At 33.2% G+C, this 23,865-nt stretch overlaps 1 protein-coding gene across 1 annotated transcript in view; it reads left to right on the forward strand.

The window, feature by feature from the left end:
• Window positions 1-18,434, forward strand: part of LOC145329421 (uncharacterized) — a 48,855-nt gene extending 30,421 nt beyond the window's left edge. Inside the window, exons 7-16 of the mRNA XM_080173537.1 lie at window positions 2,404-2,530; window positions 2,919-3,023; window positions 9,047-9,178; window positions 9,674-9,826; window positions 10,819-10,870; window positions 11,333-11,381; window positions 11,960-12,002; window positions 12,638-12,741; window positions 13,167-13,324; window positions 17,766-18,434. Coding sequence (XP_080029663.1) covers window positions 2,404-2,530; window positions 2,919-3,023; window positions 9,047-9,178; window positions 9,674-9,826; window positions 10,819-10,870; window positions 11,333-11,381; window positions 11,960-12,002; window positions 12,638-12,741; window positions 13,167-13,324; window positions 17,766-17,899 — 1,057 coding nt within the window. The 3' untranslated portion in view covers window positions 17,900-18,434. The remainder of the gene's footprint in view (window positions 1-2,403; window positions 2,531-2,918; window positions 3,024-9,046; window positions 9,179-9,673; window positions 9,827-10,818; window positions 10,871-11,332; window positions 11,382-11,959; window positions 12,003-12,637; window positions 12,742-13,166; window positions 13,325-17,765) is intronic.
• Window positions 18,435-23,865: the final 5,431 nt, after the last annotated feature.

Consider the following 23,865-nt stretch of genomic DNA (forward strand, 5'->3'; position numbering starts at 1 on the left):
ACGTAAAGACATCTCCTAGTTATATGTAGAAGCGGCGCTACCATAACAGTTGCCAATTGCATAGGTCACGGATCAATAAATGGAAATCAATTTAACACTTTATTTGATTTTATCCGTAATAATGGATATATTATTACTTGGATCTTACACCAGATTTTCATATTCTCTGATAAAGTAAAACACACAGCAGGGTAAAATAACGATTCCCCATTTTACTTTTCTTTGCCCCATTGCCTCCCCTCCTACTGGATGAACGAACTGAACAATAAACGGGTTCCATGTTAGAAAGATAAATTGACGTCAATATTTCTCCTGTTATAATATCCACATATTTTCTACATCCATTTTAGTAATTTATAGAAAGGGGCAATTTCGAGGTAGGGGAGGGGGGGGGGGTAAGTCGGCCCTTTTATTTTCAATTTTAGTTATAAATAGAATAAGTAAAAAATATTTTAGGAGTTTGTATTTTTTTTAAGATTAAAAAATTATAACAAGACCTGTTTTGTTAGCCACGAAGGGCCTTAAAACTGGTATTACATTTTTATTTTCATTTTAATATTCGTGGAATATTGTCACAATGATTTTTATAGTATGGCTAAGAATATTTATCGGTTTCGAAGCCCTACTGAAATAGTTATTTCTCGCATCGTATTATAAACAGGTTTCCGCGGATATAAAATGTACAATTATAAGATTAAACCTCGGGGCTAAAAATAAATAGCTTTAATCTAATAATTGTTCATTGTATATTCGTAGAAAACTGGGTATAATACGATGCTAGCATAGTTTTTTCGTATGGAAGAGAACCTTTCTAATCCACCGGATTCGAATGAATACGAGAAGAACTATTAAAAATGCCAAACCTAGGTGAAAATGACACATAAAATATTACAATAATTTATCTTAACAAACAATTGCCAAATTGTAATTCAAGCAGAAGCGATGCTATTATATAAACAAGATATGTTTGTACGCTAATTTGTAAACTGTTTATAACTCTGTCGGATTAAAAGATATAACAGTTATCCCATACCTGTCGGTGCTTTCACAGAAAATGCCTGCTGAGCTGAGATAGTACTCATATACCCTATCTTTTAATAAACAAAATAGTTTGGAACAACTAATCAAAAATCATAAAAAGTTCCCAAAGTTTTCAAACTAAATCTTTGGTTATTAGAGTAACTAACCTTCCCCTCCCACTCTGTACAAACTTAACACCTCTGAGAAGTTTTTAAAAATGTCATATATGTACATACAATTTATGCTGCTTTTTATGGATATGATCATATTTGTATATAACTACATGTATTTATTACATTAACAATAATGATAACCAGGAAAAAAGTTATAGGCCTATACAAAAATTACTAGAGATGGTTGGCTTTAGACTATAACTATAAATATTTTTTATTGTCTTCTATAATACACCGCTACAGTACTATGTCGGATGCTCAAAACTAAAATGCATGCGCAAAAATAAAAGCTTGGACGTCCTTGGGTCTTTTTTTGTATCTATATCTTTCACTAATAGCAACTCACTTCGAGTAATGAGGGAGGGGGAGACGACCCTAACCCCATTTTCTATTTTTTTTTTAAATCGGGGGGGGGGGGGGGCGGGTTTTAGATCCTCTTCCTGTAAGGGTGTTGGTACACTCCTAAAAAATAGTTATAAACCTTCACACAACCTATGAGAAACTACAATGTACAGGAGAACCATATCGGTTAGCGAGATCCTTCGGTAAAGGCACGCACGCAGAAATACATCCTGATGTTTTACACAAGAATTAATCCTCCGTTAAACCCTGATAGATTCTAGATTAAGACATTAATCAAACTATTATTATATATTATTAATATTATATAAAAAGCAAGGTTAATTTACTTTAGTTTTAGTTGCGAAGCTGCTCAATACAGATTGCGTAACGTGAAAAATAAGATTTTCTCGGCTTCTATTACAGATAGATATCTTTTCTTGTGATCATCTAAATCATAAGTTGCTTGTACTGATCAATGAGTATTTTTTTGCTGTACTTCGGCAGGGAGGAAGGGAACATTGGGCTGTTTATTACACTAGTCCCCAAAGTTTTATGATAACTTTTTCTTATTCTTCGACTTAACGACTTTGGACACTTTTGTTGAGTGTCCCAACGATTTAACTACTAAATGTAATCTACAGAAGGAGTTATTTGAGTATCATCATTGGGGATGTACATTGTACATCAATTTTAAACCATCTAAAATTAATATAGCCTAAAACCATAGCTAAAAAGGAGAAACCATACAGTTCAGTAGAAATCTTGAGCTTTAGACAAAAAGAATTACTTCTTAATATAATAGGATGTATTCTATGACTAAATAAGCTTACAAACTGCCACCCCCTTGTCTAATAAATTTTCATTTTAGAACCTGGTTTGAATCAGAATGCAACACAACATATGTGGCGACGCCCTCCGGAGACCATAAGCCAAACACTTGGTGTCACAAAGTCCCCAGGAAGATTTGCGCCCCTGATAACTGCAACATGGTTCAGGTATAATATGAACCTTTTTACAGTGCCTATAAAAAATGACGCCATACTGGCCTGCCATTGGACAATTAAAATGTATACTGGGCTGCCAGTTTGGTTTAGTCTTTGTATTGGCCTATCATTAGTCATTTGTATTGTATGACGTCATTCTTTATAGGCACTATAAAGAGCTTCGTACAATATGTATATTTTAATTAGTGGCTACGCCTCTAAGGACCTTTTGAAGCACTTGATGAAAGGGAGGGGGTAAGTGGTTCTTCAACTTTTAACAATAATTTTTTTTTTAATTTTAAGTTTGGGGGGATGTTTTTTTTCTAGGGGTAGTTTTTGTTGGGTGGTTGGGTGCTTTCTTCCCCCCACACACAGACATCTTACTACTTTTATATTACAGGGAGATGAAGAATGTACAGACAGAGTGATGATATCAACAGTTCAGAAACCAGAGGAGCACTGTCAGCTACAGCCACAGCAACACTGCAGACTCATCACTAAACTAGTAATTATTATTATTATATCTACACAGCACTGTCAGCTACAGCCACAGCAACACTGCAGACTCATCACTAAACTAGTAATTATTATTATAATATCTATACAGTACTATCAGCTACAGCCACAGCAACACTGCAGACTCATCACTAAACTAGTAATTATTATTATAATATCTACACAGTACTATCAGCTACAGCCACAGCAACACTGCAGACTCATCACTAAACTAGTAATTATTATTATTATATCTACACAGTACTATCAGCTACAGCCACAGCAACACTGCAGACTCATCACTAAACTAGTAATTATTATTATTATATCTACACAGTACTATCAGCTACAGCCACAGCAACACTGCAGACTCATCACTAAACTAGTAATTATTATTATTATTATATCTACACAGTACTATTAGCTACAACCACAGCAACACTGCAGACTCATCACTAAACTAGTAATTATTATTATTATATCTACACAGTACTATCAGCTACAGCCACAGCAACACTGCAGACTCATCACTAAACTAGTAATTATTATTATTATTATATCTACACAGTACTATCAGCTACAGCCACAGCAACACTGCAGACTCATCACTAAACTAGTAATTATTATTATTATATCTACACAGTACTATCAGCTACAGCCACAGCAACACTGCAGACTCATCACTAAACTAGTAATTATTATTATTATTATATCTACACAGTACTATCAGCTACAGCCACAGCAACACTGCAGACTCATCACTAAACTAGTAATTATTATTATTATATCTACACAGTACTATCAGCTACAGCCACAGCAACACTGCAGACTCATCACTAAACTAGTAATTATTATTATTATTATATCTACACAGTACTATCAGCTACAGCCACAGCAACACTGCAGACTCATCACTAAACTAGTAATTATTATTATTATATCTACACAGTACTATCAGCTACAGCCACAGCAACACTGCAGACTCATCACTAAACTAGTAATTATTATTATTATTATATCTACACAGTACTATCAGCTACAGCCACAGCAACACTGCAGACTCATCACTAAATTAGTAATTATTATTATTATATCTACACAGTACTATCAGCTACAGCCACAGCAACACTGCAGACTCATCACTAAACTAGTAATTATTATAATAAAATCTACATTTCACAGGGATAAGGGATAGGAAACCTGGCCATAAATTAGGTCCCGGCCTGGCTTCGAAAGGGATAATACAATATTTATCATTTCCTAATTAAATGACGTCATTGGAGGCAGGCTCCTATTGACCACTGCTCTAAACCAATTGTGTTCGGTGATTATGGCTTGTTTTGTACCAACCAATAGGCAATTGGAGGCAGCCAATATAAAAAACGGGGCTTCTAAAATAATAAGAATTAAAATATAAACAAGCGATGCTCGATCACATCAACTTATTTTCAAATCTGCTTAGAGTTTAAGTTTTTGAAGGAAAAATTTAACTATATCTAATCTTGCCATGGAACAGTTAGTTGATAGATTTTTACAGAGGTACTTATTCACTTATACGTGATTTATTCATTTATTAAACAATAAGAATTTTTTTGAGGATATAATAACGTAATTGAAATAAAAGTCATTGACATATTGGTTCTATAAAAAGTTCAAATTTTATTTTAGGCTAGCTACAAGGAATCTTCTACCTTAATTCTATTCTATACTTTTATTTTTCTTTGCACTTAATCAGCTATATTATCATAGTTGATAATTTTCAAAACTAACGACTACACCTTCCTATAACTGTTTTTTTAGGCCTAATTTTTTAGGTAATGATATAGGCCTGAAATAATATTTTGCTACGTTTCCCATCCCTTATCCCTGACATTTCACATAATATTTGTAATTCAAGAAGATTTTTCTTGCAAAATCCTGTGTCTGCCCATTAGAGTAAAACAATAGATGGGAGGGGGGTTAAATAACTATATGTCCCCTTCCCAAGGGACCTGTGCCGACTTTCAATTTGGTCTTTGAAAATCAACCAATGGTGTCAGAAATATTAACACAGCCAAGTAGGTACAATAAAGCAGAAAGCAATTTACTAGCAGACGAAAAAGGTTCCCAACAGGGGGATTCAGGTAGTTGTCTAGTTATGCATCCATACTATAGATTTATTGTCTGCCTTCTTAAATGCCAGTGGGGCTCTACTAAACTTTACTAAACATATGCTAGCATCAAAAATGGATTTTAATAAAAGAAACTTCAAAGCTTTTAAAACAGTATCGCCAATAAAAATTTCACCAATTTCATCTAATTCAAATATGAGTATATTTTTTATTAACTGTTTATCATTATGTAGTACTTTAAATCCTATTTTATTTTTTTAAAATAATAATTCATTTTTGATATATCTAAACAAATATAGAACATCAATAATAAGCTAAAGATTGATTTTGTGCCACTTATCCAAAACCAAAAACAAATAACTAAAACAAATTACAGTGATAATTGTTTCAGTTGCATTTTTTGCATAATTTGCACAGAAAAAATGAAATTGTTAGTTGGATAAAAGTCTGTTTATTTCTTGGGAGGGAGGGGACATTGGTCTGTAAGTTTCTTTGGTACCCGAAGTTTTATGTTATTAATTTGTAGACGCACAAACTTTGGATTTTAATTGTGTTTTGTTGATGGCAAACAAATTTAGTTCTAACTTTTCAACTAATGAATTTAATTTTTTTTTTGGGGGGGGGGCGGGGTAATTTTGTTTATAATCTTTAGGGATTATATTGTATATCAATTTTACGTTCCATTCTCTTATCCCTGGTCTACTTTCCTGTAAATCTTAGAGGCAATAGGTTAATATAGGCTATGTCGACTTTAAAGTATTAAATTGAAATTAAGCATGAAGAATATAATTAATTTGTATCTGGACAAAGTGTCTCAAATTAGCCATGTGACGTCATAAAGATGAGTGATTATGCATCTCTTTTTTAGGGGGTTTCTTTCCCACTTCTCCTCTCGTCTCCCTTATATTTATGACGTCACATGGCTGATTTTTGTGACACTTTGTCCATACTATAATCTAATTATCTATGACTAACATTTAACTTTATGAAGCTTTTTTTGTTGAGTTTCAGTAATATTCTTGATTCAAGCAGCTATAGATTCCCGAAAGCTGCTTTTTGCAGCTGCAGCTGAGGATGACTGAGTATTATCTAAGTCCTAGAGATGCTGCAGCTCAGGTTGCCTCAATTAAAATCTAGTTGCCTCGGCTGATAGTTTGCCTTAGGCTGCGTGTAGCTTTGGCTTTGAGTGACTTACTTTATTTTCTTAGTCTAAGACTCAGTATGCAGCTTATGTGGTTGCTTATTGACAACCAACAGACAACATATGTAGAGTATTTTCATTACTTTGTTTAAAAATATCTAAACATGCAAATATGTAATAATACTCAACATTTCTAAAGTTGTAAGTAAATGAACTCCCCACTCCCTCTATACACTTTTTCAAAATGAAAACTTATTTTTAGTTAGATCTAGTGTAAGTTTAGAGATCCCCGTAGCGTAAAAGTGTCCATAGTGACTAGAAAAAATAATTAAAATGTCTATGGAATAAAGAATAGAAAAAAAGTTGTGTTGTGTATTCCACTGAACTAAAAGAGGAAATACACCATAAGCTTTATATAGTTTTAATTTTTTTTACTTTATCAATATTTGCGGAAACGATTGATTTAATTTGCTGATGATTTATCTTTTTGAACTTTAATAACAATGTAGATAGTTTTTGCCAACATAAAACATGTAAAAAAGGAAAAAGTATAAACTCTAAAAGTTAAAGCAGTGGCAGCGGTGTTTTTGTCTGACGGGGGGGGGGGGGGAATAAGAGGAAAACTAAACCCTACTTTATTTCATTACTAGCGGCTACGCCCCTAGAGGCCTCTAGTGGCATTTAAATGTTTTTTTTTAGTTTAAATAACTAATTTCAGAAATAATTTGTCTATGGTCAATCAGCTGTTAAATAATAAATTCATGTTTCTACGCAGCGCAACTACGCTACGTAGAGACATTCATACGCTAGCAACACTATGCGGCAGGAATATTTCAATTATTTCGATTTTATTGTGATTTCTCTTGGGAGGGTGGTGGTACCCTCCCCCAAAATAGTTATAAACCTTCCCAGGACCTATGAGAATCTACCCTGTTAAGGAGAACCCGATCGGTTCAGCGGTTAGCAAGATCCTTCGGTACAGACACACACACAGACAAACAAACATCCTGTTACTTTAGTATAAAGACTAGCGGCTACGCCCCTAGAGGCCTCTAGTGGCACTTTAAATGTTTTTGTTTGTTAAAGTTTACGATAATTCTTTATTTTACGGATACCTCTTAATGTTACGTTGAAGTCTCCCAGATTTTCAATTTTTTGTCATTTCTTTTGGGAGGGTGGTAGTACCCTCCCCCAAAATAGTTAAAAACCTTCCCAGGACATATGAGAATCTACCCTGTTAAGGAGAACCCGATCGGTTCAGCGGTTAGCGAGATCCTTCGGTACAGACACACAGACAGACAAACATCCTGTTACTTTAGTATAAGAATTACTATTGGAGGATAGTGTAATAAACAGCCCATTATCCACTTCCTTCCTGGGGTGTATATGAGAAATTTGATGTGGTTAATTTAATTACATCTACACCCCTGAAAGGAGTTGTAGAGGGAGAGGAATGAATCAGGGTTAGGTAAGTGGAAGATAATAGTTATTTATCACATCATATTATAGACAGGTTTTCGTGGATAGAAAATAAAAAATGATAAGATTCTGATTAAAGCCAATTTTTTATGCCCGAGGGGCCGAAGTCTTGGGATAACAAAACTGGTAACACTATTACGATTTCTCATAGAAAAAAATCTATAATACAATTCGAGACATGATTTTCAGTATTGCCGATAACTGGTTCTAATCCAGCGGATATTAATCGTTTTCGAAGTCATACTGGAAATATTCTTATTATTGTTTTAATTTCATAACACTCACAAGAAAATTTAATAATTAAAGTTCAAATTGAATTAAAATTTGAACTATTGCTATAGAAAGTCTACAGAACTTTTTATTTTTCTTTGAGTTCAATTTAAAAGAAGGAAGACAACATCCATAGAACACAATGATTTCGAAGGTGCTTTGACTTTAGTGTCAGAACCTAAATTAAGACATAGTGCATTTCATTACCCTAGGTTAGGTAACTTCATTTCACTTTTCAATAAAATCTAAAATGCAGCGGTTTTTGAGAAAATTAGATTTGAAAATTTCAAGTTAAATTTTTATCCTCTAGGAGTTATCGCATAATCATGACAAGAAAAGCAAAGATTATTTATTTAAAATTTTGAACAACTTTGCTTTTATAAAGTCATTCATAAAACATCTCTTTATATGATTTAATTAAGGCTGAATTTCCGTGACCTTAGCAAAGCAACTGATAAAAATGGCCATTAATTAACTCCCTTCAGGAGCGGTTTGATGAAGAACTCTATAAAAGCAAAGTTGTTCAAAATTTTAAATAAATAATCTTTGCTTTTCTTGTCATGATTATGCGATAACTCCTAGGGGATGAAAATCTAACTTGAAATTTTCAAATCTAATTTTCTCAAAAACCGCTGCATTTTAGATTTTATTGAAAAGTGAAATGAAGTTACCTAACCTAGGGTAATGAAATGCACTATGTCCCAATTTAGGTTCTGACACAAAAGTCAAAGCACCTTCGAAATCATTGTGAGAAGCGAATCTTAAAAAATTGAGAGCTCAGACAAACAAGCATTATCAAATAAATAGAGTACTGAAGCATGTGTTACATAATTTACTTGGTCCGTCGGTCTGCCTGTCAAGCTAAAAAATATAAATATCAAAACGTAAAAGAAAACATTTAAAAGGTTTCCTATTTTTGAAATAAATTTATTTTTGATTTTAAACCACTGAACATCTGCTTTATAACTTTTTTCATTCATAATTTTTTGTGCTTCACTACTTTCGTCTGTTGTAATTTTTCTTATCTTTTAGATCCCCCATTTGACGACTAAGGAGGTGTGCAAGGACATCCCTAAGGAGATCTGTGTGATGAAGTTGAAGAACCCTCACATGGTCCAGAAACCTGTCCAGCTCAAGTGGTGCACCAAGAATCCTCCAAATCAGGTAAAAAACGGTGCTATCCTTCACAGTGTCTTGCGAGCAATGTGCGCCCCCCCCCCCCCTCCCCGTATTTTTTAAACTTCCCATACACTGCCTTACGAGTACTGACTGAACACAACCCCCCCCCCCCCCCCCACCGTCTTTTTGTTTTTTGTTTCCCTCACAATGTCTTACAAGCACTGAACCTCCACCCCGGCCCCTGCATTGTTTTTTTTTGCTTCCCTCACAGTGTCTTGTCTTTTATATGAATCAGGATGAGTAAGGTTTTTTTGTCTGAAGCTTAAGGTCTCAGTGACTATTACTTAATGGGTTCGCTAATTAAAGTAAACTTTACAAACGTACCGTGATGCTTTTAGGCTATTTTATTTACAAATTCAAGTCTTGGGATGGTTTTAAGCTTTTTCCTCGTTTAAATACATAGCACCTAGATGCTAGGGGGGCAGCCCCTTTATAACATAAAATATAAATACAAATTTCAACTGGATTTTTTAAATCTAGGGTGATCTGGCCGCCTACGCGCCTCCCAGCGGATACCTGCCAGCTCCAGCTTCCTCTCAGGACAAACCTGATCCTATCCTGTCCAGATTCACCATCCCTTCGGGCTCCAACAAGTTGAAGAGAGAACCTAACTATAATTATCCTAATGAACAGGTTACTTTTTGAAAAAAAGTTGTATTTTTCTAAAAAAAAAAATAAGGATGACAACATCCATAAAAGCGAAGTGCTGAAACGGTAGGACAAACGGACATTAACACTTGTGTAGTATCAGAACTGAATAATCAGAATATAAATGTATAAGAGTCGATGCAAAATTGTAAGTAAATTTGTTGAAAAAAGGCTTGATACAGAAAAATGTTTATGAACATACTGACAATTTTAGGACTTAATTATAGAGTTGCTTCGCTTCTAATATTGTATTTTGTTGTCCCAGGAATTAGTATACAAAAAATCAGATCAATCGGATGATTAGATTACATCAAAATTTGTTGTTTAAAATGGACGTACGGACATTTTGGTAATGATTATAGAGTTGCTACGCTTTCTAAATCGTACCTAACTACCAGAGGAATGACCATGCAAAGTTTAAATCGATAGCACAATTCTAACATGCCTAAATTAACGAAAAAAGCTATCTGTTTGTGACGGACGGACGGACGGACCGACCCTAATAATAGAAAAGCTTCGCTTTTAAAAATTATAATATAACACCATTAATCCATAGTAAATTGTCTCATTGTATATTAGTTGTAACCATTGGCGTGCACAGGGATTCACCAGGGGGTATGAAGTTTTGTGGGGGTGAAAAAAAGGGGATGGTAGTCCTACCGAATTTTTTATTTAAGCGGAAGTGTAGACACCCCAACTCTCCCACCCCCCCACATCGCACGCCCATAGTTGTAACAATAAAGCTTTGAAACAGAATTGTACTACAAGGTGTTTTTTTTTGTGCAGGACCAAATAAATGGTTAATTTAACCCACTTACCATTGACAAATATGATTCATCAATATCTCATTTTCTTAATTGCCTTTGGGAGTTTTTTTTATCAAAAAAACAAATTATACCTTTGAAACTTATTTTCTCAAGAAGTTAAATTTTGAAATATTGACAAATAAAAAAATTTTAAATGAAATAAATTTTCAGGTGTACAATACAGTTGACGAAGATTTTTCCGCTCCTACAGTAGAATATCAAGGTTTAGTTTTTTCTTGCATCTTGCAATTCTTTTTCACTTTAAAATTGTTAAAAAATATTGTTTTTGCTTTTGTTGATTTAAAACAAGGTTAACAACATCCATAAAAAGCGAAGCACAAAAATATCATAAATGCAAAAGTGAGTAAATGTCATGTGTTTATAAATAAAAATAATTTTATTGGAAAATGTCACAAAACCTTACATATTTAGTTTTGTATGTTTAGCAGGAGACTGACAGACCGACGGACCAAATAAGTTATATAAATACTAGATGCTCATTGGTGCAGGGAATTGTAGCAAAAATATTCAGTTGTCTATATTGAATAGCAGTAGAGAAAATGATCAGTTTTATGGGAAACCTGCACGAGATATCATTGGAAAATGAATGACTAGTTGCTGAATTTAAGCAGCAAGACGCGGATAAGTAAAAAATGGCATGAACATTAATTAAAACTATTTTCAGGAGATGATTTGAGATACTATGTTCCAGACACCACTCAGAGATTTACAAGGTAGGTCCTTTTTAGATCATTCACTCCGCTACTTTGTCGGGCACTGTTCTAATGTCAATATTAGTTAGGGTATGCACACTGCACAGTGTGGCAAAGATAGAACTAAAAAATTTTCATCTTGTCGCCATGGGCTAGTAACTATGCCCAGGGAAAATTCATAACTATTTTGGTAAATGGTACCTCCACCCTGCCACGGGTTTTACATTGAGTAGCCTTTAATGACGTGATACAATGGAGATCTTATTTTGAGTGTATCTCTTAACCAAACCTTGCTTAATGTTGTGACTTGTTATATGGTCAAACGTCCTTCAGACAACCAATTCTTTGATTCCACGACCTTTTTCCGAAAGCCCTTACTGTGCATGTTAATGAATTACGCCTGTTTTGGGCCAAACCATTCCCCCTACTCTAACTATTTATATTACTTACTTACATAGCAGCAGTAGAAATCATTTTTGATGTCTTAAGTTATGACGCGGTGTCGAGATTGTAACCTATCACCTAGAGGATCGACTGAACGCCCCTTTATTAAAGTGCCCTTTTATTTGATCTATTACAAAGATTATTATTTTGCTTAGGAACACGAAACAAAGCCCCCCGTCCAATGTTCCAGCAACACAGGTAAAAATATTTCTATTAGAACTTTTTGAAAGCAATTTTACCCCACTTAAAGTTATCAGAATTTAATGAATAATGGCTTATTTTCTTCGTTTTTTTAATGCAATTAATAGAACAACAAAAAAATATTTCAGTTTTTATTTAAAAAGTACAGTAAATCTAAAATTCAAAACTTAGGTGTCAACATCTAAAAATGGTTTTAGCGCATTTTTCTTATGCTCAAATATTCAACCTTTTGCAAGAATGACTTCTAAACACTTCAAAGTTGAGATATAGAGCTAAAAAAGTATACATACTATTGGGGACATTTACTAGAACATATCAAAGTTTAAAGGTCATATCTCAACCAGGGAGGAAGTACTGGCCCCCCAAAGTCGACTAAGAAAAATGCGCTAAAACCATTTTTAGATGTTGACACCTAAGTTTTGAATTTTAGATTTTACTGTACTTTTCAAATAAAAACTAAAATAATTTTTTGGTGTTCTATTAATTGCATTAAAAAACGAAGAAAATAAGCCATAAATCATTAAATTCTGATAACTATAAGTGGGGTAAAATTGCTTTCAAAAAAGTTCTTTTAAAAAAACACACACTGTATTTATTATTTGAATATCCCCTGTCATAATAACCATTTTTAGAATCCTTATGAAATAAGCAGAGAAGATCAAGAGCTGATCAAGTTGAATGAAATCCAGGAAACAAAACCAAAAGAAAAAACTCCTCCAGTTTTCAACTCATTCAGGTATTAATTAGTAACATGATGTCTGGCTGTTTAAAAGATCTCTCGATATGGTTCTCCTTTACAGTGAAGCTTCTTGTAGGTATAGGGGAGATTAAAAACTGTTTTGAGGGGGATAACCTTGAACTTCATAAAAGAAATCACCCCAGATAAACCTCATTTTTCTCTTCTTTTTAAAACTTACTCCTCCCCCTTCCCTGTGGTGCCCGTCGCGTATAGGTCTCTAGGGGCGTAACCACTGTTTAGTCTCAGATACACGAGTGAAGCAGCCACTTTCAGCTACTTCTAAAGTCACACTTTTCTGGTATGCAGCAAAATTTGAACTCAAAGCATGCATTCACAGTATCATTTTATCTAAGAACTTTTCACTTAAATAATTATTATTAAAACATCAATGTTTCAAATAGAATAAAACTATTTGTTTCCAGGCCTGCCCAGCGATTTCACACAACGTCGGTAACACCCGCCACAGTTGCAGCCGCCGTTACAAACAACCGCCTCTTCTCAAGTCCCGTGACCACGCCGCACAGCGGGCACAACAACCATCCACACAGTCAACAACCCCACAATCAACAACGCCACAACAAGGGATCAATCCTTAAATTATTTAACTACAGCCCTATCTTTAAAAACGCGTTTGTTAAAAGCACAGCTTTTCTATAATTAAAATCGGTATGTATATACTTTAATATATTAGCGTTAATTTGACCATGTTATAATTGTCCTATCGATTTCAAAATTTGCATGATGATTCCTGTAATAGTTTATAGCATATAGGGGCTCTGCATTAAAGGAGCAGAAAGGGGTTAGAGGTGACTTAAATCTGAAAATAAATTATCCTAAAACCACCACTGAGATAAAATCAACCTTATTCGACGTTCACTCAAAGCCCAAAAATAATGGACTTAAAAGTGTATTAAACTGTATATAAGACATTTGCGAATATATTGATACCATTAATTTGCCTCTTAGATAGAAAAAAGTATGTTTTTTTAATATTTTTCTCTTGCTACAAATCAAATTTCAAATTTGAGTCACCAAAAATGCTAAACTAATTTTTGCTCTAGAAGAATCAATTTTTGGAGTTAGAAAGTGCTTAATACCTCATTTTAATCGCCTGGCATTGCTTTATAATATACAGGTAATGACTTGGTTTTTTATTGAACAGCTGACTAAAAAATCAAGGTTTTGTGATAAACCCACTTTTGTTGTTGCTCCATAAATGATATTTTTTTCCCCAATTTTTTTGGCTGTAAAGAAGCTTTATATATTCATATAACATCCACCTAAATTTGACTTTTGATATTTTATTTATAACATCACCAGAGGGAATTGAATTTTGGAAAAAAAAAATCAATTTATATTTTACACTGCTTTGCATTGTTCTTGTTCTTGTTTCTAAAAAAAATTTATATTATAAAAAAGAGAATTATTTATTGCTTCTATAGGTATGTTTATCATTTTTCTAGGCTAAATATAACTATAATTACACCATTTTAAAGTTAGACATCATAACATATTAACACAATTATTGAATCGGTCTGTATTAATAAGCTGACAACTCTTAAAACAGCTGCATTTCATTATCCTATTATATAAAGTAGTAATCTTTTTTGTCTTCAGCTTAAGATTTCGACCATTACAGTACCTATTGAGTTCTGTGTTTTATGGATGCTTCTTATAGGACCCTGGATAGTTTTGGAATTCTGAAAAAAATATCAATTTATATTTTACACTGCTATGCATTGTTCTCATTCTTGTTTCTAAAAAATATTTTTATAATTAAAAAACGAATTATTTAATGCTTCTATAGGTATGTTAATCATTTTTCTAGTCTAAATATAACTATAATTTCAGCATTTTTTAAACATCATTATATTCAAGTTATTGTAATTTTTAAATAAAATATCAATATCAAGAACTATTGGAACAATTTTTACCATGCAAAACAAGGTGTTATAAAGTGTAGGATCCCTCACAATATCTGTCTGTCTATAATGCATTACACATGTAATGCTAATAGAGAGGATGCTATAAGAGTGCTCTTATAATGTGAACTTCTCATAATTGAATGGGCTTCCTGAAACCAGAGACCATAAAGTTGGCCTAGTCACTACAAGGGGGAGTGCAGGAGTATCCAGGGGGAGGTGCTTGTAAAAGGGTAATTTTATTTAGGGATGGGGGTAATCACCCCCCGTAATATATTATGGGGGGTATAAAACCAGCCTTTTAAATTTTTTTTAATAGGAGTAAAGAAAATCCTTAAAACCTACAAATCTAGGAATCAAACTAGCACCCCAACCAATAATCGGTTCCATGCCAAATGTAGGAGTGGAAAAACATTGGAGGGACAAATGCTTGAGTCCTAAACGTCAGAGTGGAACAAACGCAGGAGTGGGACAAACGTTGGAGTGGACAAACACAGGATTTTTGGGACAAACATCGGAGTGGACAAACACAGGAGTCCCAAACTTTTTTTTCAATTTTGAATTTTTTTTATACAAACACAGCCCCCCCTACCTTCGTCCTGTTACTTTTCTTAGTTAGGTTAGGTTAGGATATAGGCTAGGGGGCTGAGCGCTGCAGCCATAGTCATTATTTTGTAGACAAGGGTATAAAAAATTTCAAAATTGTAATATTATTAAAATAGTAGAAACTCCTAGGTTTTATTTAAGCAATGTCCACTCCAATGTTTTCCACTCCAACGTTTGTCCACCTTGATGTTTGTCCACTCTGACGTTTGTCCCATTCTTACATTTGTCCACTCCGATGTTTGGGACTCCTGCATTTGTCCACTCCGACATTTGGGACTCCTATGTTTGAGGTAGAACCCCAATAAGTAAATCTCAATAAAACTTGATAAAATTATGCAAAATATCAAAGTATTCAATCCCTGAATTTCAACCATCTAACTTGAATAGGAGTAGAGAAAATCATAAAAACTTGAAATGTAGGAATTGATATAGCCCACCCCAGTTTTTGGCAAATCCTAATGAAATTTGATGAAAATATGGAGTATTGATAGAGAGAGAGAATATTCAATCCATGAAAATTTCAGCATTCTATCTTTTATAGAAGCCGAGAAAATATCGTTTTCCCCTTTCTGTCTCAGACAGACAGACATACCAATGAACAGACATACAGATGAATGGACAGAAAATGGACAGACAAATATTTTGAATTATAGAGTATCTTCACTACTAAAAAACTAAATAGGATAATTGTTGTACACAAATTGATTTCAGTATGTTTTAAATGAGCTTACTTAATCAAGGACGTCGGAGCTTTTTGATTTGGGGGGAAGGGGGGGGGAATTGAAATATCTAAATTTGGGCATCCCCATGTTCATTTTGTGGGGTAATCTTTATATAATAGAGGCAAGGACGTCAAAGCTTTTTATATTTTTTTTTTTTTTGGGGGGGGGGAAGGGGAAGATTAAAAATTATGGGGTCGCCCCAAATTAATTAATAACCCTTAACCCCCTAACCCCCCCCCCCCCACCAGGACATCCCTTTACATAAAGTAATGATTATAAAGTTGCTAAGTACCTTACTGCTACAAAAATCATCTTCCAACATTTAAGATTAATTCTAACACGCCTGAATTAACAAAAAGAGCTAACCATGGCGTGGATATACACATCCTAATTGTAAAAATGTTTTGCTTTTTAAAATTGTAAATCAATTATTCAGGAATCATTTTACTTTGTTTATTTACTAGCAGCTGCGCTCCAAGCATCTAGGAGCTCTGTAATTAAAGGAGTAAGGAAATTAGTAAAATAGCCTTATGCTTTACCGAAATCTTAAGCTACAGACAAAAAAGCTTTATATAATATGTATTAATTTGTAAAACTGCAAATGATAAAATATGACCTATTTTTTTCTCTTTAAAGATTCTCTTCAAACACTTCCCCCTTTTTATATAAAGATGCTAATTCCCCCCCAACCCTAAGAGGATATAAGCAGTAAAAAACACTTCTTTCTTATTTAGTCTTTTAAAAGGATTCAAAATGCATTGACATATATATATATTTTTTTTAACTCTTATTTTATACATCTTAATTGGAACTGATGATCTATTTTTATAGAGAAACATATGTATTCCATCAATAAAAAGTTAAAAAATTAAGTGTGTTTATACATATAATAATTACTATATATAATAGGATAATGAAATGCAGCTGTTTTAAGGGTTGCCAGCCTAATAATACAGACCGATTCAATAATTGTGTTAATATGTTAAGATGTCTAACTTTAAAATGTTGTAATTATAGTTATATTTAGCCTAGAAAAATGATAAACATACCTATAGAAGCGTTAAATAATTTTCTTTTTATAATATAAATTTTTTTTAGAAACAAGAACAAGAACAATGCATAGCAGTGTAAAATATAAATTGATATTTTTTTTCCAAAATTCAATTCCCTCTGGTGATGTTATAAATAAAATATCAAAAATCAAATTTAGGTGGATGTTATATGAATATATAAAGCTTCTTTACAGCCAAAAAAATTGGGAAAAAAAATATCATTTATGGAGCAACAACAAAAGTGGGTTTATCACAAAACCTTGATTTTTTAGTCAGCTGTTCCATAAAAAACCAAGTCATTACCTGTATATTATAAAGCAATGCCAGGCGATTAAAATGAGGTATTAAGCACTTTCTAACTCCAAAAATTGATTCTTCTAGAGCAAAAATTAGTTTAGCATTTTTGGTGACTCAAATTTGAAATTTGATTTGTAGCAAGAGAAAAATATTAAAAAAACATACTTTTTTCTATCTAAGAGGCAAATTAATGGTATTAATATATTCGCAAATGTCTTATATACAGTTTAATACACTTTTAAGTACATTATTTTTGGGCTTTGAGTGAACGTCGAATAAGGTTGATTTTATCTCCACTGGGCCTATGTGAACCTTGCCTATAAAGAGAACCTAATCAGTCCATTAGTTATCAAGATCTTAATCTTTCAATATTTAAAATATTAATGATAATTCTTTTGCTAAAATGTTTAAGGATTTTTTGTAGAAAAACTTTTCCCCACCGTCCTCAACTGCCGCCACAGTCGGCGGGGGTCACAGGCGGTTTCCAAGCGCCGCTGCAACTCGCCCATCCACGACCACTTGGAGGTCCTCTACAACCCAGGGGAGAAGGAGGTGAAAAACAATAGGAGCATTCTTACAAATCTAGTTGCTTAATTTATTTGACCATGGAGGGGACGGATAGACAATTGCAGTTGATTTCTTCACCCGAATAGCCCCCCCCCCCCTCATAATCTGCAAAAGACCTAATTTTTCGTATAAGAATGGGAGAAATTTTCTTCTATTGTCCTATTCATCTATCCCTATATTTGACTACGTAAACAATTTTTAAATACTTTATAGCGCGAAGAATATCCATAAAGGGGGAGGTATGTTGTGTTAAAAATCCGTAAGAGTGTGAGTAAGCTTCCAATCAAAAGCGATTATTAAGTCTAAATGTTATTAAATATGCTTTTAATCATACTAGGAGTTTTGTCAATATTAAGAATAGTTAGACTTAAAAATCGCTTTTGACTGGAAGCTTACTCACACTTTTACGGATTTTTAACGCAACCTACCTCCCCCTTTCTCTTTCCTAACTAACCTACCATTCGTTTTATATTCGGTACTTTACCTCAGAGTGCATATCAAGCACTGACCCCCCCCCCTTTCTTTTAAATTAAGAACAAGGAAGGGGGTTAGTTTGGCTATGAAGTAGCAAAAAATATGATAAAAAGTGGGGGAGGGGGAGTCAAGGCTCAACAAGGTAATTTGAGATAAAACGCCAATAATATTTCTGCACTATGTACGCCCTTGTTTGCTAAAATTACAAAATCCTTTTATAAAGTATTTAAAAATATGTTCCTATTTCTTTCAATAATGTATCTCTAGTCTGTATATAGTAACAGTATTTCAGATCTGAATCATAAAACCCTTTTTTGTGTTCTATTAATTATTTATCTAAGCAAAGGTTTTACACAGATTTTATGTGTCGGTTAGTACTAAAATTCACTTTTAAAATCGTTTTAAAAATGTTTTTTTTGTTACGGGGGGGGGGGGTTAAGGGTAAAATGGCGGGAATTTTTTTTAAAGTTTAAAATTTTCAATAATTTTTAAGATAAAATAAAAAGGCTTCGCTACTTTTGTAAATATTTTTAATTGAACAATTTCTTTGCTTGTTCTTTAATGTATTTTTAGTCAAATTATTTATTCAGAAAGTTTCTAATCATATTTATTTGTAAAATTTTCTAGTCGCCAGCAAACCAAAGTTATTATAATGTAATTATTGTATTAAAATATTTATTAATTTATTTATCTATTTATTAAGATCGTATATCTATTTATAATTTAAAGTAAATTGTTTTTTTTTTTTAAATGAGAGGCCAGTATAAATTTTACCATTGGTCAATTACAATTCAAATTGGTCAATTGATACTTTGTATTGTATGACGTCATTTTTTTGGAGGCACTTTACGCTGTTTCTTAAAATCCTATAAGTTTAAGGGTTAAGTTTTGTCAACGTACTGAAATTTTGATCGTGGTTAATATCCGGTGCGTGGAGCAAAACTGGTATTTTTAGCCCCGAGATGCTGAAGGCACGGGTGAAAACACTGGTTTAAATCTTAAAATTGTACATTTTATACCCGCGGAAAGCTGTTTATAATAAAATGCGAGAAATAACTATTAACTAGCATCGTATTATCGACAGTTTTCCGCGGATAGTAAAAGGAAAAAATATGAAATTGATTAAAACTTTGTTGGTATTGGAGGTACGGGCTAAAAGAGGGAATTAATTTAAGATTTTTATTTTATTTTTCGTGGAAAATTGTACATAATATGATACGATACAAGATTTTTCAGTTTGCTCTGAACTGGTTCTAATCCAGCGGAAATGAATTGGATTTGGTAAAATTAAGTTAAGTTTTAAGCCAACTACCTATAATAAATAATTTGTTTTTTTTTACTGAAAATCTGTATTTTTATATGCTTTTATAGTACAATAAACAAAGTTCAAAATATTGCCTTAATTTAAAAATTACAAATGTTGTTTTATATGTATATTCACTAGTGGCTACACACCTAGAGGCCTCTAGGGACCCTTGATAAGAGGGGGTAAAGTCGTAGTGACTTACTTCTTGCTTTCAACTGTAGTTTTGTAAAGATATTCAGAAAAAAAATTCCTTATTAAATAATAATCAAATATTTTATTAGTTTTTAGTGGCGAAGCTACTCTATAATTCCAAATGTCTGTCCGTACGAGACAAGGTGGGGGAAACGTAATTTTTTCGGCTCCTATAAAAGGCTGTAACTTCTTGTCAACACTCCCATCATTTTAAAGCATAATGATGTATTATATAAGATATCCGTAGTTGTCGGACTGCTTTTTAGCCGCTTTTACTTTTTCTCGGTTCCTGTAAAAGAAAGAAGGCTGAAACTTCTTGTCACAATTCCCATCAATATGGAGCAAAATTAAGTATAAAACACCCGTAGCGGTCTGGCTGCTTTTAAGCCGCTTTTACTTTTTACAACAGATTTTCTCGACTCCTACAAAAGATACACGGCTGAAACTTCTTGCCAATATTACCTTCATTATGCACTATAGTTAGGTAAAATCTATGGTAGTCTAACTGCTTTTAAGCAGCTTTTCTTTTTACAACTTTCAAAGACATAACATTTAAGGTTTCGTGATTTTAAGTTTTTGCATGTTCTCTCTCTTTTCTTTGTTATAACTGTAACCTGTTCTATAACTCACTTTATCTGTTTGTCTATTTCACAATATATTTTGTTATTCGCTACTTAAGGATGTTGTCATCCTTGTTAGTGATGCGAGCATTTAAGTGAATACAATTATAGTTTTTAACAGCAAAGATTTTCTAAAGTTTGGGTCGGATCGTCCGTCCGTAACGGTTAGCTCGTTTAGTAAATTTTGACTTGTTAGAATTTTCCTCTCGATTTGAAACTTTGCATGAAGATTTCTATAACATTATTCTATTAATCTGATTTTTGAAATAATGATTCTTAAGACAACAAAGTCCAATATTAAAAAACGAGGCATATCTCCAAGGTTAAGAACCTCTGACTAATAGAATAATATCGGTAATGGGAGTCTGTCAAGGTTCTGTAACTATGGGTAAAAAAAGGGCTCTGATGGCTAAGGTAGACGGGTCTAGCTTGGAAGTGTATAATTTCGTTTAGAAAGACTGATCGAGTGGGGCATCATTATATTCAACTCCTAAAATAAAAGTATCAATTTACTGTGTCCTGTTTTTACACAATAAATAAATGTTCTGCTTATTAAGTTTTAACATTCTACATAAGTAATTGTTCGTTTGTCCTTTCTTCTGATTTAAGAGCTGCGCTTTTATGGATGATGTCATCCTTGTTTAAAAGAATTTCCATCTGTCAAAATTAAAATATTTATTATCATCTAAAATACTTTATTTGATTAATTTGCAAGTTTATTTTAAATATTTTCTTTAAAATTAAGTAGGCATTAACAAGGACAAGTTTATGAAAAACAATATGAAAATTCTGGTGCAGTTCACAGTAAACTGATCCTGTTATCGATTTTATTTAAAAATCTGTAAACTTTAAAGGCTGCTAGCGGCCAAAGGGCTAAATATATACATTATGTTTACACAAAAATTTGAAACAAAAGAGGCCCCACAAATAATCTAGTATATTCATTACTTAATAATGAAAAAATAACTTGCGGCGCATATAAATACGCAAAAAAAGGTTTATTTTACGCGCATATTTTTAGTCAAACTTCCACTGTGCATCATAGCATTCCTGATTATTTATACAGGGGTGTATATTCTGCAAGGGATCCCCTGCTAAATGGGGAGGCAATAAAAATATAGATTTCTGAAAATATTTTTTCCTTTACTCTCCTAGGGGAAAACTGAAAAAAAAATAAGTGGGAGGGGTAAAAACTAGGGTTAAAAATTATTTTGAAGAAGGGGAAAAATGAATCTTGTGCAGAATATACAATACATGCCTCTTATAAGTTAACAATGATGTACGTTCAGCCGTTTAGCAGCTGGCAGATCATTTATTTGGAAATAATCTATCCCAAGAACATTTTATTGTGAACTTTGCCAGATCCCTGAGAGGAGTTTTTAAATAGCTTAAAATGAGAATACACGGCCCCCCCCAAAAAGAGTATGGGGGCCGTGTCGGGCCAGTTTCTTGCCACAGGCAGGCAAGCATGCTGGGACAACATCATATGTTGATTGAGAAAGGGAGAGGGGAGGTGAAATTAAGGAGCAAGGGATATGAAGTGGGAGAAAAGGGGTAAGCATTCATTAGTTGCCAACTAGAAATTACATTTTTCTAATAATGTAAAAGGATGTGGTATTAAAATATTACTCGTAAGATATAATAGTAAAAGAAAGCTAGAAGGATTATAAAAAAATATTATTTTCATTTTAGTTGGCAACCATTACTAATATTAATGGCACCTTTCCCTTTTCTCCCTGTGTATATCGCTTGCTCCTTGCGTTCATCTCCCTTCTCCTATTCCCAATCAACATATAATGTGTCCCAGCACGCTTGCCTGCCCGTGGCAAGAAACTGGCCCGACACGTTTGCCTGCTTGGCAAGAATATGAGACAGCACGCTGTTCAAATCCCTTGCTCCTTGTCTCCACCTCCCTTATCCGTTTCCCTATTCTCTGCCTCTAAAAAGAGATGGGGGGTTGAGGGGAGTAAAAAAGAGTATGGGGGGCCCCATACTCTTTTTTTGGGGGGGCCGTGTATTCTCATTTTAAGCTATTTAAAAACTCCTCTCAGATAAAATAATTCATTTTTCATAATTTTTTTGCATAAATATTTCACATTTAGAATAAGATTAATAATAATATAATAATAAAAATACTGTTAATCACATTTCTAATGGTAATATAAAGTAAGTTATTTTGTGATGCAACTTTTATCAATAACATTAAAAGTCTTAATGAAATCTTAAACATTTAAGTTAAAAAGATCAACTCACATATAGTCTAAACAATCTGGTACTGGCCTCAAAATTATGGTAAGTTGAATAACTAATACTCATAACGAATCCGGGATTTCCAGGGATAGGACAATAAGTTGATGTACATTCTCTATGATAATGGATAAAATAAACAAACATTCCCATATAAACGACCCCTTAAATAGTGGATGTAAATATTCATTTATTTCCCGGGTATGATCATTTATATCCCGGGTATCATTTTTTGGAAGATTTTAGAATTTTTATAAATTACTAAAAGAAAGAAAAATGATACCAGGGAAATAAATGAAAATTAAAAACCAAAATTAAACCACATTTTAGCATAAATTTTTGTTTAAATGAGAATGATATTCCTGTCCAGTTTTTTGTTTAGGAATGAATATTTCTTACCCTCGTGAATAAATGATGACCTATCGGTCCATCATTTATTCCCTCGGGTAAGAAATATTCATTCATAAACAAAAAACTGGACAGGAATACCCCATTTCTGAAGATTTGTTGGAAAGTTTGTTCACTTAATAAACCAACCAATCAAAATCTTAATAGTACCTCAAATTTGTAAGCTTACGAATAAGAAAATATGATTATAAGCTATGGGTACTAATGTAATTTACAGACCAATATCCCTTCGATCCCTGAATCGAATAGACAAACAAGCTTATTGAGACATCTGTTTAAGAGGTCGTAAAATAAATTGTTAAATGATTTTTTTAAAGACTAGTTTTTATTTAGTAGCGATGCTACTCTATATTTCACATTGTCTGACCGTAACGCTACCAAGGAAATGTGATTTTCTTGGCTACTATTTAAGAGAGACAACTAAAGTTTACAGTTAAGATATGCACGCATCTAATCTGTACATTGTAGGTCTTGATAAAAATAGACATCTAGAATATATTTTCTCGTATTCATTCGAATCCGGTGGATAAGAACCGGTTCTCATCCATACGAAAAAAACTATGTCTAGCATCGTATTATATCCAGCTTTCTACGAATATAAAAATGTACAATCATAAGATTAAAAACCAGTTTTTTAGCCCGCGCCTTCGGCACCTCGGGAATAAAAAACGAGTTTGAATCTTATAATTTTACATTCTATATCCGCGG

Source organism: Acartia tonsa, chromosome 10 (genome assembly GCF_053477335.1).
Source record: "Acartia tonsa isolate MP-2025a chromosome 10, ASM5347733v1, whole genome shotgun sequence".
Classification (NCBI taxonomy): domain Eukaryota; kingdom Metazoa; phylum Arthropoda; class Copepoda; order Calanoida; family Acartiidae; genus Acartia; species Acartia tonsa.